The sequence below is a fragment of the Engystomops pustulosus genome, chromosome 3 (genome assembly GCF_040894005.1).
Source record: "Engystomops pustulosus chromosome 3, aEngPut4.maternal, whole genome shotgun sequence".
Classification (NCBI taxonomy): Eukaryota; Metazoa; Chordata; class Amphibia; order Anura; family Leptodactylidae; genus Engystomops; species Engystomops pustulosus.
In genome coordinates this window covers 5853175-5873051 of record NC_092413.1, presented here as the reverse complement: position 1 = coordinate 5873051, position 19877 = coordinate 5853175, and the positions used below count along the sequence as shown (strand labels likewise).

At 57.3% G+C, this 19877-nt stretch overlaps 1 protein-coding gene across 1 annotated transcript; it reads right to left on the bottom strand.

Annotated features, from left to right (window-relative positions):
• Positions 1 to 7206: 7206 nt before the first annotated feature.
• On the bottom strand, positions 7207 to 19354 carry SRF (serum response factor). The gene is given in 8 exon segments (XM_072139840.1): positions 7207 to 7370; positions 7457 to 7533; positions 9477 to 9659; positions 9748 to 9841; positions 9843 to 9865; positions 9940 to 10168; positions 13795 to 14061; positions 18579 to 19354. Coding segments are annotated over 8 exon segments (1413 nt in total). The 5' UTR covers positions 19023 to 19354; the 3' UTR covers positions 7207 to 7274.
• Between the last annotated feature and the right edge of the window lie 523 nt (positions 19355 to 19877).

Below are 19877 nucleotides of genomic sequence, written 5' to 3'. Positions count from 1 at the left end.
TCTTCATGGATGAGAGCAGGTTCACACTGAGCACATGTGACAGTCTTGAGATGTCCTGGAGAACGTTCTGCTTCCTGCAACATCCTCCAACATGACTGGTCTGGCTAGCACCTTCATGTGCTAACCAGAGGTGCCCTGACTGCCATTAGGTATCAATATTAGGTCCTGAGACCCATTGTGAGACCATATGCAAGACCTAATGTGGCTCGAGTATGTCAGCAGGCTTTGATGCTTTGAACTGGCCTGTCCATTACCCAGTCCAATTTCAACATCGGGTCTCCTTCCATCCACCGATACCATGTTGCACCAGAGACTGTCCAGAAGTTAACTGATGCTTTAATCCAGGTCTGGTGAGAAATCCCTCAGGAGAACACCCGCAACCTTAGCAGTAGGGAGGTCATACAGGAACATGGAGGCCACACACACTACTGAGCCTCATTAGGAGAATGCCCAGGCGTTGTGGTGAGGTCATACATGCACGTGGAGGCCATGCAAACTACTGAGCCACATAAGGAGCATGCCCAGGTGTTGTAGGGAGGTCATACAGGCACATGGAGGCTACACACAATACTGAGCCTCATCAGGAGCATGCCGAGGTGTTGTAAGGAGGTCATACAGGCACGTGGAGGCCACACACAATACTGAGCCTCATCAGGAGCTTCCCAGGTGTTGTAGGGAGGTCATACAGGCACGTGGAGGCCACACACAATACTGAGCCTCATCAGGAGCATGCCGAGGTGTTGTAGGGAGGTCATACAGGCACGTGGAGGCCACACACAATACTGAGCCTCATCAGGAGCATGCCGAGGTGTTGTAGGGAGGTCATACAGGCACGTGGAGGCCACACACAATTCTGAGCCTCATCAGGAGCTGCCCAGGTGTTGTAGGGAGGTCATACAGGCATGTGGAGGCCACACACAATACTGAGCCTCATCAGGAGCTGCCCAGGTGTTGTAGGGAGGTCATACAGGCACGTGGAGGCCACACACAATACTGAGCCTCATCAGGAGCTGCCCAGGTGTTGTAGGGAGGTCATACAGGCACGTGGAGGCCACACACAATACTGAGCCTCATCAGGAGCTGCCCAGGTGTTGTAGGGAGGTCATACAGGCACACGGAGGACACACGCAATACTGAGCCTCATCAGGAGCTGCCCAGGTGTTGTAGGGAGGTCATACAGGCACATGGAGGCCACACACATTACTGAGCCTCATCAGGAGCTGCCCAGGTGTTGTAGGGAGGTCATACAGGCACATGGAGGCCACACACAATACTGAGCCTCATCAGGAGCTGCCCAGGTGTTGTAGGGAGGTCATACAGGCACACGGAGGACACACACACTGCTGAGCCTCATTAAGAGCATGCCCAGGTGTTGTAGAGAGGTCATACAGGCACTGGGAGGCCACAAAATACTAATCCTTATTTCCTTGTCTTGAGGCCTTCCCTCTGAAGTTGGATCAACCTAAAATGTTATTTTACAGTTTGGTTTGGAGTCTCATTCCATATTCAGACCTCCAGGGGGCGGTGACTGTGATTTTCATTGATTTTATTGTTTTATTGTTCTCATCGAGGGATCTCTGTGTAACGTTTTATTTTTTTCAGCAGAGCATTTCAGGTGTTTGTGTGTGTGATGGGACGATGATGAATGAGTTGTGTGGGGAATGAAGTGCTCTCTTACCCATTGCCTGAAGCCTCTCAGCAGGGGGCTCCCTGTAACCAGCAGAATAACATTCCAGCGCAGGACACTACACAGAGATCTGGACTGTGTCACCTGTTATATCCGGGTGTTATTTCTGTCATGACACAATCGAGATTGCCGAAGCTGGTCGGCTGCAAGTTGCTTTGAAGAGGCAAATGTTCAGATTTCTAGAAAGTCCTAGAGCAGAAGATCCTGAGACCCTAAAACTTGTGATTCTATTCTCCGACCCCTGAGCCCTGCACTAAATCAGTAAATATGTTCTGAGATATCATCCTCCTCGTTTGGCCGCTGGGGCACTCAAGGAAAGGTCTAACACGTTGCTGTATATGTAGGCCTCCTATATGCACTGGAGAGGAAAATTCTAGAACAACGTGCACTTTCCTAATATCCAGGTCATTGTCCGTCCTCTGTGATGATAGAACACGGGGAAGAGATGAGGATTTTCTCGGATTTTGTAAATATTGTAAATCACAGAATAAAATGTAAATGAGATAAATGTAACTGATCCGGATTCCAGAACATTCTCCCATCCTGCAGGTTATTGGGGACAATTCCCTCCATTGTCCAGAAACCTGATGGAGCCGGCAGTCGCTTTCCAGGTGTCTCTGACTTGGTATAAATGTTCTGCTGATCCAAAGAGACGGAGCCCACTGGCAGCAGGAAAGGAGGAACCTATCAGCCGCAGCGAGAGAAGATGCTCCAAGTCTGTGATTATCTACAATATGTCATCTGTACCTCATCACAGACTCATTCATGTCCCCCAAGAAGTCTGGTCACCCGAAACACCAAGAGAGGACGGGATAATGCGGAGAATCTCCATGGGGAATTGTCTCATCACTGCAGCTGGAAATGTCGCCAGTCCAGCGCTGACCAGGGATCTCCATATATAAGAGAATTAGGACTGAAAGCTGATTCTGCGGTGACCAAACCTCTAATTAGCAGAAATAATCAGAAGGTGAGACTCCCCGATACTGAGGAGCCGGTTGTGTGGACAGAGAAGTGTCCACAGCTCATTCTAGTGATGAAAGCTTAAGGTTTCCCATCAGATCCAAATACATTATCAGTCAACAAACTGGGGAAAGACCGAAACCCAAAGTGTGTAAAGCAGTCAGTGAGAGGAGGTGGAGGAAGTGTCCGGGTTTGGGGAATGTTTTCTGCAGCAGAACCTCTCCCCTGTCACACAGCAAAAGAGCCACAGAGCAGACAAGACCAAGGAATGTGCACAAAAATGATACATTTATTTATTGAAAGTTTTTTTTGTAACTTTTTTTTCTTTGTAATTTTCTATAAAAGGATTATTCTTATTATTCGTATGTACACAGTACTGTGTTTTACTCCACAAACTTCTCTCGGGGGGGAAAAAAAAACACCCCAGAAAATTCCAATAAAAATAAAACCGCACACAAGCACAACAAAAAAAAAAACCAAAATAAAATAGAGAAAAATCAGAGTAATAAGTGAGAAGCCGGAGAAGTGAAGCCACCTCACAACGTCACGTCTCCCCTGAGGAGATCTGCAGCAGCAAAAAAACAACACCCTCCCCTGCCCTGAAGTTGGGTGCAAACTGGTTATTAGGGGGGTGGGGGGGGACTCAACCCTGACCCCATCCACATGTTCTGGAGAAGGAGCCTCAGGTCACTGCCCACAGCTGCTTCACCCGGTAGCCAGCCAGCGACCCAGCCATTCGGTTCTCAAAGCACAAATTTTGGCAAGAGCCTCGACCATCCCAGAACTAGTGAGAGCTTTGTTCCTATGTCACACTAACGTGATTCAATCCTCTACTCGGTTCTCCCAATTTTACAAGAGAATTCACGCCCAGGGTCCTGCCCCCCCTCAGTTCCTAAGTGCAGGGACCCCAGAGCGATCAGAGAAAAAGGAAACCCTGCCATGATTACGAGGGGGTCAGAAAGTCCAAGAGCCACGCATGGGAACCAGCTATGAACACCATCGTTACTCCCCCCCCCCCCCCACGTTCATGTCAACCCCAGGCTGCAGTTCTGTGACCAACCTGAGGTTCTTGTACGTATAACCTGAAATCACCCAAACTAGGCTAATGAAACAAGTGATTGCATGAAGGAAAGTCATTGACTGATCGGCCATTGGTGTCACGATGTTTCGATGTAGCTGTTCTACTGGACTACAACGCAGAAGTGGACTACGTCGGCTTCATCAGTCAGTGCACCGATCTACAGAACTTTTCTTTTGAATGGATAAAGGATCAGGTCTTAAAAGGTTTTCTTGGAGGTAAAAAAAACAAAACAAAAACTTGTTGTTTTTTCTTCCAACACCACCACGTGACCATGAGCAGTTTGTGGTATTGTTGGCACTGTCCAAAAGACCAAGAATAAGAGCGTTATACAGGGAGCAGCTATGGAGATCCCCGTCATTACTCATCCCACAACGTTCAGGTCGTCTTTGGGCTGCGGTTCTGAGGTTCATATATTTATAACCTGAAATCACCCAAAAAAGGGCAAAGGACTGAAATGCTTAACGAATACTGTAATTCCTCTAGCAGGTCCCACATTCGGAGCCGTTCATTAAACTTCTGTGCATGTACGCGAGTCCTCGAGCTCCAGTCACATACTTGGCTTTCCACGAGGGACATCGTCTAAAATCTGCTTAGAGCCGGCCGGTGGTGACCACAACCCAACAGCAGTGGAGATAACCACCAATGGTCTGGCCATGGCTCCCGGTATGACTCTGGGCGACTTATGTTTCCACCGTGTTTGACTGTCTGGTGGACATTAGTGTCGGCTCAATCATCTGTTCCATCCCTGGTAAAGTTGGTCTTAAGCTCTTCCATATTCTGTCTGGCAACTAACTTCCTCCGGCGCACATCACGGCTGCCGTCCAATGAATCTCTATAGTTATTACTACGATCCTCAGCATAAAAAAGTATGGAATTATCTTATATTTCACATGTGCAGGTTTTTTTTCCTTTAATGCAAATGATAAGCCAAAACCTCATGTGGATCACAAACGGGCAAAACGGTATAAAGTGCTGGTTCTGTAGTTTAAAAGAAAACGCATTAAAAAATAAAACCTGTACATGTAAATACAAACTGGTGTGCGCTCCTCCATCTTTGCCATCAGGAAAGTACGCTGGAATAGCCGGCATATCCTGGTGGAATATGAGCGTTTGTACGATCCCAAGTGTAAGGGCTGCATCAAGAAGAGGACGAAGCTACGAAACAAGTGAACGCATCATCGACTCATCTGCCGTTAGTTTCAGAATTTCTCGATGGAACTGTTTGACTAGACTCGAACTGAAGAAATCAAGAGCTGGACTACCTCGGCTTCGACAGTCAGCACACTAGTCTACAGAACCTATTACGGTAGATCCGGTGGTAGGTTCACCTAATCTATAGTAGGATTGCCCATTTTAGGGCTTAATTCTTTAGTCCCCCAAATCTTTTATAATATTTTAATATGCAAATTCACCTAAGAAACTACTGGGGCTACTAAGTGCAGTAGCTCCGGCTACGAAGCCAAGACCGCGCTGCTGCTGGCCTTTTATAATTTTTAATTGCAAATTTACCAAAAATACAAGACACAGGGGACTAAAGGATTAGACCTTAATAAAAGGAGCTATCTTTACTACGGATTAGATGAACCGACCACCGGATCTTCCTTAATAGGTGGCTCCGGGACGGTAGGTTCCATTCATTTCTGTACAGCTGAGCTACAATACAAGCAGAAACAACGGTCACGTGTGTCCCTGAAAGAAAACCACCACGTTTTTCAACCTCTGGACAATCCCTTTAAATATTTTCTTAGCACAAGGTCTGTTTGGTGGAAAGTTACATCTAGTGCAAAGTAGATGAAAGCCGTCGGTGTAGATTTTGCCTAAACAAATTCAGGTGGAGAAACAGTTCTATTCTCTCCATCTGGGGAGTCCCTGGTCTCTAGCGGGGGTGATCCTATACGTTCTGCCTGGGTGCAGTCAAGTAGATTCTGTTTAGCATCGAATACAAATCCCACTGAGGTCCAATGGAGGAAGAAGATCTCTACAAACCAGATGAACCCGACTGGGAAAGAACAAGTCACATCTAACGAGGTCTCATCCCGAGAGTCGCAAGACTTTCCTACAGGGACCCAAGTCCAAAAGCCCAACCGTATCCCGTATGAACAGATCTTTTACGGATCCAAGTCCTTAATCATCAAGTCCTGCTCTTCTCTATCGCTCCTCTCTGACAGTGGAGAGGATGACAATGGTCACTGGAACGGATATCTCCAGGGAGGCTAGAGGAGCCCCTGAATGTGTGTGACAGCCCCTAGAGAATGGTGAAAGCTCCTCTATAACCCGCACCCAATGTTTCCTATGTAATTGCCGTAGGACTCCCTGCACGCACTGGAACAGGCTGCGGGAAGGTCCAGAGAGGACACTAAAGATACAAACAGTCACATTACGGCCCCCGATCCTCGTACAACCCCTGCGTTAAGTGCAGAAGGCAGAACTCCCAGCAGACGTCACCAATGAGGCAGCGTCAGACCGGACATCAGAAACCGGTCCATTGGGTCGGGCTACACCGAGCTGTAGAGGTTATGGCATAACCCCGGCGCCGTCCCTCTATACATGATGCTATCACCACCAGTTTAATACCAAAGGTGGTGGTGGATGGCGCCGTCCAGAGCTACGGGACACATCAGGAAATACTGGCAGGTGCTAGAACACGACGCACTGACACACGGCTCCCGGTCAGGGAAGGGTTAAGCAATCACTGATTTTGAATATTTAAAAAATTTTATCCAGCTTAATAAAAATGATTTGTCCCCATCCAAGCACAGACCACACCCCTCCGTTCAAGAGCCGGACCCCCGCTCCCTGCACCTCCATTGTGATCCGGCAATTTTTGATCCAGACCCCCCCCCCCCCCATCCTGCCCAGGGACTATGATCCAGACCCCACAACCCTCGCCCGTGACTGTGATCCAGCCCCCCCCCCCCCCCATCTTCCCCCAGTGACTGTGATCCAGACCCCCCATCCTCCCCGGGGTTTGTGATCCGGACCCCTCATCCTCCCCCGGTGACTGTGATCCAGACCCCCCATCCTCCCGGGGGTTTGTGATCCGGACCCCCCCATCCTCCCCCGGTGACTGTGATCCGGACCCCCCCATCCTCCCCCCAGTGACTGTGATCCGGAGCCCCCCATCCTCCCCCAGTGACTGTGATCCGGACCCCCCCATCCTCCCCCAGTGACTGTGATCCGGACCCCCGCTCCCTTCTTACATAAATACTGAGGATTCAGACTTTAGAAAAATATAAGGATTTGTCTCCTTTCCCTTAATAAAACTATTCCCCTGCGCCCGGGGGGCTTCCCCTCCCCCAGTATAACAGTATTTAGTGATCCTGTACTCCCCTCACATTCAGTGCAATGCTCCGCCTCCTGCAGGGGCCCCGCGGAGCCCCCGATGCCGGGCTCTGAGATCTTTGGGTGGGATGAACACGCAGCCCCCGCCTCCTGCACACAAGAGACGTCCGCGGGGGCAGAAAACAAAACAAAGATATAAAATAAAAGTGAAAAGGCATCGATAATAAATAAGTGGCGCAGTCCATTGTGCGGGGGAGGGGAGCGTCAGTCGTTCTTGCTGTTGTGTGACGTCTCCAGGTTGACCACTTGGAGCTCGGTCAGGTTACTGCTGGCGCCCGACTGCTGCCCAATCACCGCCATCTGGTGGATGAAACACAAACCACAGGTCAGACGCAGCACCAGGCGGAGTGCGGATCTACCCCCGGATAACAAGGCGGGAGACCAACCTGGTGGAGCTGCACCGCAGACACGGGAATCTGGACAGTGCCGGACGGAGCGGTGAGGAAAACCTGCTGCACTCCACCTGGGAAGAGAGAGGTCAGGGACACACATTACACACCACCAGAGCGGCCCCGGCCCCTGTACACACATTACACACCCCCAGAGCGGCCCCGGGCCCCTGTACACACATTACACACCCCCAGAGCGGCCCCGGGCCCCTGTACACACATTACACACCACCAGAGCGGCCCCGGGCCCCTGTACACACATTACACACCCCCAGAGCGGCCCCGGGCCCCTGTACACACATTACACACCCCCAGAGCGGCCCCGGGCCCCTGTACACACATTACACACCCCCAGAGCGGCCCCGGGCCCCTGTACACACATTACACACCACCAAAGCGGCCCCGGGCCCCTGTACACACATTACACACCACCAGAGCAGCCCGTACACACATTACACACCACCAGAGCGGCCCCGGGCCCCTGTACACACATTACACACCACCAGAGCAGCCCGTACACACATTACACACCACCAGAGCGGCCCGTACACACATTACACACCACCAAAGCGGCCCCGGGCCCCTGTACACACATTACACACCACCAGAGCAGCCCGTACACACATTACACACCACCAGAGCGGCCCCGGGCCCCTGTACACACATTACACACCACCAGAGCAGCCCCAGCCCCTGTACACACATTACACACCACCAGAGCGGCCCCAGCCCCTGTACACACATTACACACCACCAGAGCGGCCCCGGGCCCCTGTACACACATTACACACCACCAGAGCGGCCCCGGGCCCCTGTACACACATTACACACCACCAGAGCGGCCCCGGGCCCCTGTACACACATTACACACCACCAGAGCGGCCCCGGCCCCTGTACACACATTACACACCACCAGAGCAGCCCCGGGGCCCCTGTACACACATTACACACCACCAGAGCGGCCCCGGGCCCCTGTACACACATTACACACCACCAGAGCAGCCCGTACACACATTACACACCACCAGAGCGGCCCGTACACACATTACACACCACCAAAGCGCCCCGGGCCCCTGTACACACATTACACACCACCAGAGCGGCCCCAGCCCCTGTACACACATTACACACCACCAGAGCGGCCCCAGCCCCTGTACACACATTACACACACCAGAGCGGCCCCGGGCCCCTGTACACACATTACACACCACCAGAGCAGCCCGTACACACATTACACACCACCAGAGCGGCCCGTACACACATTACACACCACCAAAGCGGCCCCGGGCCCCTGTACACACATTACACACCACCAGAGCAGCCCGTACACACATTACACACCACCAGAGCAGCCCGTACACACATTACACACCACCAGAGCAGCCCGTACACACATTACACACCACCAGAGCGGCCCCGGGCCCCTGTACACACATTACACACCACCAGAGCAGCCCCAGCCCCTGTACACACATTACACACCACCAGAGCGGCCCCAGCCCCTGTACACACATTACACACCACCAGAGCGGCCCCGGGCCCCTGTACACACATTACACACCACCAGAGCGGCCCCGGGCCCTGTACACACATTACACACCACCAGAGCGGCCCCGGGCCCCTGTACACACATTACACACCACCAGAGCGGCCCCGGGCCCCTGTACACACATTACACACCACCAGAGCAGCCCGTACACACATTACACACCACCAGAGCGGCCCCGGGCCCCTGTACACACATTACACACCACCAGAGCAGCCCCAGCCCCTGTACACACATTACACACCCCCAGAGCGGCCCCGGGCCCCTGTACACACATTACACACCACCAGAACGGCCCCGGGCCCCGTACACACATTACACACCACCAGAACGGCCCCGTACACACATTACACACCACCAGAGCGGCCCCGGGCCCCTGTACACACATTACACACCACCAGAGCAGCCCCAGCCTGTACACACATTACACACCACCAGAGCAGCCCCAGACGCCATGTAGTCGGCCTTACCTTGATCCGGGGAGTGGGAAACCTGCATGGGGGGTCCCGAGGAGAAGGCATTGAGCACTGCTAGGCTCCCGTCTGCCAAACCCTGAGTGGGAGCATACATGACGGCATGAGGGCTGGGGTACATCATGTGCCCGCTGACTGTGGTGGGCACCGAGGAGGTCATGATAGCAGCAGGCAGCGTCACTGATGGAAGAGAAGGTAATTATACACCATGAGGCAATTGTCTCGTAGGGATCGCCCCCCCCCTCAGCCCGTGCCCCCGGGGGCTCACCTGTGCCGCTCGATGATGTCTGTATCAGGTCGGAGCTGCTGTCACTGGACGGGGAGGCCTGGGTGGCTGGGTGCACCTGGATGGCCTGCACTGGGGAGCTGCTGAGCCACGGCGCCCCCTGCTGGAGAGGACATAGAACATAAGGAGGTGCCAGGAACACACAACGGGGGCACAAGGGGGCAGACGACTTACCAGACATGAGTGTGAAGCCTGTGGGGAGCTGCACCAGACCCCCGGAGCTCATGGAGCCGCCCTCAGTCTTCAGGATTGTCCCGTTGGCGCTGGTGACGGGTGCCAGGTAGTTGGTGATGGGGAAGGAGTGCCCGCTGCTCACCTGCATGGAGGTGGAGGTGGTGGGGGCAGTCTGGATGCTGGAAGTGCCCGGAAGGCTGGACACGGTGAACGCCGGCTTCAACGAATCCTGAGGAGAAGTATAATATGACTCTACGTGAGGCGGCTAAAAGTATGTGCCCCCCACAGGGTATAACTGCTGGGTGTAAGGGGGGTGATGACAATGTGCGGGGGGGGGGGGGGGGGGGGGGGGTAGGGGGGGGGAAGGAAACGTAGAAGAGCAGCTGCACCGGACAGGTGACGACAGCTGCATCCACACCGGAACATATGGGGGGCTATTGTCAGGGCCCGGGAGCCCCCCCGCGGCCCCACCCCTCACCTGTCACATGATACAACTACATGACAAGGTCACACGTCTATCACATACTAAAAATATCACCACATGAGAGGAGCAAGTGGCAGCCGAAATCACAGGGGACACGGAGGAGGCCGAGGAGCAGGGTCACAGCAGCACAGAGGGTTACAGGAACACCCCACAGGAGGAGGCCGAGGAGCAGGGTCACAGCAGCACAGAGGGTTACAGGAACACCCACAGGAGGAGGCCGAGGAGCAGGGTCACAGCAGCACAGAGGGTTACAGGAACACCCCACAGGAGGAGGCCGAGGAGCAGGGTCACAGCAGCACAGAGGGTTACAGGAACACCCCACAGGAGGAGGAGGCCGAGGAGCAGGGTCACAGCAGCACAGAGGGTTACAGGAACACCCCACAGGAGGAGGATCCCGAGGAGCAGGGTCACAGCAGCACAGAGGGTTACAGGAACACCCCACAGGAGGAGGATCCCGAGGAGCAGGGTCACAGCAGCACAGAGGGTTACAGGAACACCCCACAGGAGGAGGATCCCGAGGAGCAGGGTCACAGCAGCACAGAGGGTTACAGGAACGTCCTCACACCCCACAGGAGGAGGATCCCGAGGAGCAGGGTCACAGCAGCACAGAGGGTTACAGGAACATCCTCACAACCCACAGGAGGAGGATCCCGAGGGCAGCCACACACTGGCAGGAAGGCCCACGGCTGTGCCTCATAGTGATACCAGAGAGCACTAGACGTTATAGTCACTGCTGCAAGACGCCACATTGTACCTCAGCCCCCCGAATCACAGCAACCCCCAAACCTCAAAGAGAACAGAGACCAATAGGGGGGCACAGCGTATAGATACCGGTAGAGGGGGGGGGGGGGGCGGCACAGCGTATAGATACCGGTAGAGGGGGGGCACAGCGTATAGATACCGGTAGAGGGGGGGGGGGGCACAGCGTATAGATACCGGTAGGGGGGGGCCCCCACAGCGTATAGATACCGGTAGAGGGGGGGGGGGGGGGGGGCGGCACAGCGTATAGATACCGGTAGAGGGGGGCACAGCGTATAGATACCGGTAGAGGGGGGGGGGGGGCGGCACAGCGTATAGATACCGGTAGAGGGGGGGCACAGCGTATAGATACCGGTAGAGGGGGGGGGGGGGCACAGCGTATAGATACCGGTAGGGGGGGGGCCCCCACAGCGTATAGATACCGGTAGAGGGGGGGGGGGGGGGGGGCGGCACAGCGTATAGATACCGGTAGAGGGGGGGCACAGCGTATAGATACCGGTAGAGGGGGGGGGGGGGGGCACAGCGTATAGATACCGGTAGGGGGGGGGGGCCCACAGCGTATAGATACCGGTAGGGGGGGGGGGGCACAGGCCGGGCAGTAGGGGGGGCCCAGGCCGGGCAGTAGGGGGGGCACAGGCCGGGCAGTAGGGGGGGCACAGGCCGGGCAGTAGGGGGGGCACAGGCCGGGCAGTAGGGGGGGCACAGGCCGGGCAGTAGGGGGGGCACAGGCCGGGCAGTAGGGGGGCACAGGCCGGGCAGTAGGGGGGGCACAGGCCGGGCAGTAGGGGGGGCACAGGCCGGGCAGTATTGGGGGCACAGGCCGGGCAGTATTGGGGGCACAGGCCGGGCAGTATTGGGGGCACAGGCCGGGCAGTATTGGGGCACAGTGTATAGATACTGGTAGGGGGGTACAGGCCGGGCAGTATTGGGGCACAGCGTATAGATACTGGTAGGGGGGTACAGGCCGGGCAGTAGGGGGGGGCACAGTGTATAGATACTAGTCAGGACAGTAGTATACACTGGACGTCCCATGTGTCTGGTGGATCAGCGCCTCCCGTGTAGTGTGATCTGGGTTTGTATTTGTTCCTGCAGACCCTCCCCCTCCCATACAGAGACAGCTGCGTCTTATAAGGAATGCGGGGGTCCTGCCAGCAGCGCTCGGCCGCTCCTTATAAGGCCACCGAGGAAGAATCACAATTTTATCAATGAGAAGTGAGAGCGAGGCAGCGCAGCTGTGCTGCCAGGAGGGGGAGGAACACCTGTCCCTTGTCTGTCCCCGTCACATGGGGGGTCCTGCCGCCTGACAATCAGCAGCTACTGCTCCCAGTTATCAGCCAGGCTGCCAGGTCTTCCCAGGTTACTGCTAGATGTGTCATCAGACCTCCCCCATGTAGGGACCGGAGGATGTGAACACAGGACGGCCAGGGACAGGCAGGTGACTGTGGTCAGGGACTATTCACATAACAGGCAGCAGTCATGTAATTGGGACCAGGCCCCACAGAACAAGGCCCAGAGCGAGGACCAGGCCCCACAGAACAAGGCCCAGAGCGAGGACCAGGCCCCACAGAACAAGGCCCAGAGCGAGGACCAGGCCCCACAGAACAAGGCCCAGAGCGAGGACCAGACCCCCCCCCCCAGAGACCACAGAACAAGGCCCAGAGCGAGGACCAGACCCCACAGAGACCACAGAACAAGGCCCAGAGCGAGGACCAGGCCCCACAGAGGCCACAGAACAAGGCCCAGACCCCACAGAACAAGGCCCAGAGCGACGACCAGACCAGTCTCACTACTCACATAAGGGAAAAGATACTCAGAAACTAGAAGGCACAGGGCACCCGGACACCCCCCTCACCCACTACAAGGCACAGGGCACCCGGACACCCCCCTCACCCACTACAAGGCACAGGGCACCCGGACACCCCCCTCACCCACTACAAGGCACAGGGCACCCGGACACCCCCCTCACCCACTACAAGGCACAGGGCACCCGGACACCCCCCTCACCCACTACAAGGCACAGGGCACCCGGACACCCCCCTCACCCACTACAAGGCACAGGGCACCCGGACACCCCCCTCACCCACTACAAGGCACAGGGCACCCGGACACCCCCCTCACCCACTACAAGGCACAGGGCACCCGGACACCCCCCTCACCCACTACAAGGCACAGGGCACCCGGACACCCCCCTCACCCACTACAAGGCACAGGGCACCCGGACACCCCCCTCACCCACTACAAGGCACAGGGCACCCGGACACCCCCCTCACCCACTACAAGGCACAGGGCACCCGGACACCCCCCTCACCCACTACAAGGCACAGGGCACCCGGACACCCCCCTCACCCACTACAAGGCACAGGGCACCCGGACACCCCCCTCACCCACTACAAGGCACAGGGCACCCGGACACCCCCCTCACCCACTACAAGGCACAGGGCACCCGGACACCCCCCTCACCCACTACAAGGCACAGGGCACCCGGACACCCCCCTCACCCACTACAAGGCACAGGGCACCCGGACACCCCCCTCACCCACTACAAGGCACAGGGCACCCGGACACCCCCCTCACCCACTACAAGGCACAGGGCACCCGGACACCCCCCTCACCTTGGTTTCTCCGCTGCTGTCGGACTCGGACACCTGGTACGTGAGGTCGGTCTCCTCGAAGCCGGTGGCGCTCATGCGTTGGTCGGTGGATGGGTCTGATCGAGGGGGAGAGTCCGGGGAGTTCAGACAAGTCTGTATTAGCGCTTTCCCCGTCTCACTGGTGATCATTGGCTGAAGCTTCCGCGTGGCAAACGTGTAGACGTGTCCGGTCTCACTGGCCACCAGCAGCAGGACCTGAGTCCCCGTCAGTGTGGACAACTCGTAAGCCTGCGGGAGACAGAGGGGAAGGTAACCATGGGCACAGAATCCAGGAAAGAGAGGAAACTATGGAAACAGAACCAGGACCTAACCAACCATTACACATAACCCAAGGGGCTGTCAGGAGTCTACAGCGGGTGCCATGCTCTCCAGGTGCATGCTGGGAGTTGTACAGGCCCCTCCACATCACCTGAAATCCCTAAACTCCAGACAGAGGACAGGACTCCGGATGTGGCGCCCCCTCCCCCATCCAGCTGTTATCACCTGATTGCTGCATCTGTTTCTCATCCCATAGTGGAGGGGTCTCCTCACACCCCCGGAGAGAACACAGACCCCCAGCAGGAAACACCAGGATGTGAGGCTGTAATTATAGTAACACTCCAGGGAGGAGGAGGATAAATCACATGTGACCCCAGCACCGGGGGCAGAGCCAGGACACAGACCCTGCACCCACTACCACAACAACCGGACCCGGCCGTATATACTGCCCCCACCACCCTAACAGGACCCGGCCATATATACTGCACCCACCACCCTAACAGGACCCGGCCATATATACTGCACCCACCGCCCCAACCCGACCATATATACTGCACCCACCACCCTAACAGGACCCGGCTATATATACTGCACCCACCACCCTAACAGGACCCGGCTATATATACTGCACCCACCACCCCAACCCCACAATAACCAGACCCGACCATATATACTGCACCCACCGCCCCAACCCCACAATAACCGGACCCGACCATATATACTGCACCCACCGCCCCAACCCCACAATAACCGGACCCGGCCATATATACTGCACCCACCACCCTAACAGGACCCGGCTATATATACTGCACCCACCACCCTAACAGGACCCAGCCGTATATACTGCACCCACCACCCTAACCCCACAATAACCGGACCCAACCATATATACTGCACCCACCACCCCAACCCCACAATAACCGGACCCGACCATATATACTGCACCCACCACCCCACAACAACCGGACCCGACCATATATACTGCACCCACCACCCCAACCCCACAATAACCGGACCCGACCGTATATACTGCACCCACCACCCCAACCCCACAACAACCGGACCCAACCATATATACTGCACCCACCACTGCCAACCCCACAATAACCGGACCCGGCCATATATACTGCACCCACCACCCCAACCCCACAACAACCGGACCCGGCCATATATACTGCACCTACCACCCCAATCCCACAATAACCGGACCCCGCCATATATACTGCACCCACCACCCCAACCCCACAACAACCGGACCCGACCGTATATACTGCACCCACCACCCCAACCCCACAATAACCGGACCCTGCCATATATACTGCACCCACCACCCCAACCCCACAATAACCGGACCCGACCATATATACTGCACCCACCACCCCAACCCCACAACAACCGGACCCTGCCATATATACCGCACCCACCACCCCAACCCCACAATAACCGGACCCGACCATATATACTGCACCCACCACCCCAACCCCACAACAACCGGACCCGACCATATATACCGCACCCACCACCCCAATCCCACAATAACCGGACCCGGCCATATATACTGCACCCACCACCCCAATCCCACAATAACCGGACCCGGCCATATATACTGCACCCACCACCCCAACCCCACAACAACCGGACCCGACCATATATACTGCACCCACCACCCCAACAACAACCGGACCCGACCATATATACTGCACCCACCACCCCAACCCCACAATAACCGGACCCGACCATATATACTGCCCCCACCACCCCAACAACAACCGGACCCGACCATATATACTGCACCCACCACCCCAACCCCACAACAACTGGACCCGACCATATATACTGCACCCACCACCCCAACCCCACAACAACCGGACCCGACCATATATACTGCACCCACCACCCCAACCCCACAACAACCGGACCCGACCATATATACTGCACCCACCACCCCAACAATAACCGGACCCGACCGTATATACTGCACCCACCACCCCAACAACAACCGGACCCGACCATATATACTGCACCCACCACCCCAACCCCACAATAACCGGACCCGGCCATATATACTGCACCCACCACCCCAACCCCACAATAACCGGACCCGACCATATATACTGCACCCACCACCCCAACCCCACAATAACCGGACCCGACCATATATACTGCACCCACCACTGAAAAGCGAACCCTCTACATGAGAAAAATATATTTTCCTGGGTAGGTAAAGGAAAACATTGCCTCTTTGCTACCTTGAAAGGTAGTCCCCCCCCAACCAGGCTTATAAAAAGCCTAAGTATATGACGTGAGATTAAGCCAAAGCAGTAGATCTATCCCAGATGAAAGATTCCCAGCTGTAGACCCCACCATTACCCACCAACTGCCCCCCCATGTATCGTATCCACAGGTCATTACCTATCAACTGCCCCCCCCATGCATCGTATCCGCAGTCCACTACCCACCAACTGCCCCCCCATGCGTCGTATCCGCAGGCCACTACCCACCAACTGCCCCCCCATGCGTCGTATCCGCAGGCCACTACCCACCAACTGCCCCCCATGTGTCGTATCCGCAGGCCACTACCCACCAACTGCCCCCCATGTGTCGTATCCGCAGCCGTTACCCACCAACTGCCCCCCATGTGTCGTATCCGCAGCCGTTACCCACCAACTGCCCCCCATGTGTCGTATCCGCAGCCGTTACCCACCAACTGCCCCCCATGTGTCGTATCCGCAGCCGTTACCCACCAACTGCCCCCCATGTGTCGTATCCGCAGCCGTTACCCACCAACTGCCCCCCATGTGTCGTATCCGCAGCCGTTACCCACCAACTGCCCCCCATGTGTCGTATCCGCAGCCGTTACCCACCAACTGCCCCCCATGTGTCGTATCCGCAGCCGTTACCCACCAACTGCCCCCCATGTGTCGTATCCGCAGCCGTTACCCACCAACTGCCCCCCATGTGTCGTATCCGCAGCCGTTACCCACCAACTGCCCCCCATGTGTCATATCCGCAGCCGTTACCCACCAACTGCCCCCCATGTGTCATATCCGCAGCCGTTACCCACCAACTGCCCCCCATGTGTCATATCCGCAGCCGTTACCCACCAACTGCCCCCCATGTGTCATATCCGCAGCCGTTACCCACCAACTGCCCCCCATGTGTCATATCCGCAGCCGTTACCCACCAACTGCCCCCCATGTGTCATATCCGCAGCCGTTACCCACCAACTGCCCCCCATGTGTCATATCCGCAGCCGTTACCCACCAACTGCCCCCCATGTGTCATATCCGCAGCCGTTACCCACCAACTGCCCCCCATGTGTCATATCCGCAGCCGTTACCCACCAACTGCCCCCCATGTGTCATATCCGCAGCCGTTACCCACCAACTGCCCCCCATGTGTCATATCCGCAGCCGTTACCCACCAACTGCCCCCCATGTGTCATATCCGCAGCCGTTACCCACCAACTGCCCCCCATGTGTCATATCCGCAGCCGTTACCCACCAACTGCCCCCCATGTGTCATATCCGCAGCCGTTACCCACCAACTGCCCCCCATGTGTCATATCCGCAGCCGTTACCCACCAACTGCCCCCCATGTGTCATATCCGCAGGCCACTACCCACCAACTGCCCCCCCATGTGTCATATCCGCAGCCGTTACCCACCAACTGCCCCCCATGTGTCATATCCACAGGTCATTACCCACCAACTGCCCCCCATGTGTCATATCCACAGGCCATTACCAGAAACGTCACTGACTAAAAAAAAAACAAAAACACATCGGGAGCCGACTGACCCAAGTGCACACATAGCAGCCCGGAGGAGCGGTACCAGACACAGCTCCACGTGATCACACCCCATCGCCCCGCACCATGTGTCCGGCTGCAGGACTGACCTGGTGCCGGCTGCAGGACTGACCTGGTGTCTGACCCGAGAGGCCAAAGAGCCCTAAATCACATCCACCAGCGCCACAGATCAAGACCAACAGCTGAGCCCCCAATGTCACAACCAGCCCCCCCAATGTATAACCAACAGGGACCAGGGACCAACACTGACAACCCCCCATGTGTACAGAACCGCTGCACCTCCAAAGCCAGGAGCAGTCCCCCCGGTGCCATCCCCGCAGTCCCGGGCCCCTCAGTCCCCCCGGTGCCATCCCCGCAGTCCCGGGCCCCTCAGTCCCCCCGGTGCCATCCCCGCAGTCCCGGGCCCCTCAGTCCCCCCGGTGCCATCCCCGCAGTCCCGGGCCCCTCAGTCCCCCCGGTGCCATCCCCGCAGTCCCGGGCCCCTCAGTCCCCCCGGTGCCATCCCCGCAGTCCCGGGCCCCTCAGTCCCCCGGTGCCATCCCCGCAGTCCCGGGCCCCTCAGTCCCCCCGGTGCCATCCCCGCAGTCCCGGGCCCCTCAGTCCCCCCAGTGCCATCCCCGCAGTCCCGGGCCCCTCTCCCCCCGGTATCCCCGGTGCCATCCCCGCAGTCCCGGGCTCACCTTCTTCATGATGCCGGTCTTCCTCTTGCTGAACGTCGTGTACCTCCGCAGTTTGTTATCGATGAACTCCATCTTGATCTTGACGCGGCCCCGGGTCTTCTTGCCCGGTTTGGCCCCGGACACGGCGGCGCTGGCCCCGGGATAGCCCCCCGCCACCACCCCGGGGCCCCCCGGCTCCTGCAGCCCGAGCTCCAGCTCCGTCAGTCTGCGCTTCTCCCCCCGGGACAGGGCCGGAGACTCGTCGTCATCCCCGGAGTCTGAGGTGGCCTCACTGCCGCTGTACACGAGCCCTCCGCCCGCAGTCACCTCATAGCGGGGTCCCCCCTGCGGCCTCCCCCGGCCCGGGGAGCCCCCGTTACCGGCCCGACGGGGCAGCGCCATCCCGAGGCTCCGGCCTAGAGAAGAACCGTTCCCCGGGGAGGCCCCGGCCTGGCTGGGAAGCATGTCCCGCTCAGTGACAGCTGCGGCCGCTCCCAGCGCCCATCAATCCCCGGTACTGTCCGCCGCCGCTGCCTCCTCCGCTGTCCCGGGCTCTGCAGCTCTACTCCCGGCTTCCCCGCGAAACCGCGCCTCAACCAATCACAAACGGCGCTGCGGCCACTGACAGCGGACCCCTCCGCCGAGGACGGGACTATTTCCCCTTGGCTCAGTGTAGCGGCCGCGGCGGAGGGATCCGTCGAGTCACCGCGGAACTATTTTCAGCCATATAAAGCGATTCAATGTCTCCTTATATGGAAAAGCCTTTCCTTATATGGTGAGTCACCGCTCGGCGCGCTCATTGGCTGCTCTCCGGGGAAAGCAAACTGCTCATTGGACCGCCAGCGGAAGGGGGCGGGCGGAGTGTTCTAGCGCGTGACGTCACGCAGCCAAAGACCCAGCGACGGCGGCGACAGCAGGACGCCAAATGTCACCGGAGCCCGAGATGAGGGACAGCGACAAACACGGCCCCCCCCCCCCAACAGCCGGAGCCCCCTCATCCCAGTGACCCCCCCAACACCCGGGGCTCCCCATCACCCCAGTGACCCCCCGACAGCCGGGCCTCCCCTCACCCCAGTGACCCCCCCAACAGCCGGGGCTCCCCATCACCCCAGTGACCCCCCAACACCCGGGCCTCACCCCAGTGACCCCCCAACAGCCGGAGCCCCCTCACCTCAGTGACCCCCCGACAGCCGGGCCTCCCCTCACCCCAGTGACCCCCCCCAACACCCGGGGCTCCCCTTCACCTCAGTGACCTCCCCTCACTCCAGTGACCTCCCCTCACCCCAGTGACCCCCCCCCCAACACCCGGGGCTCCCCTTC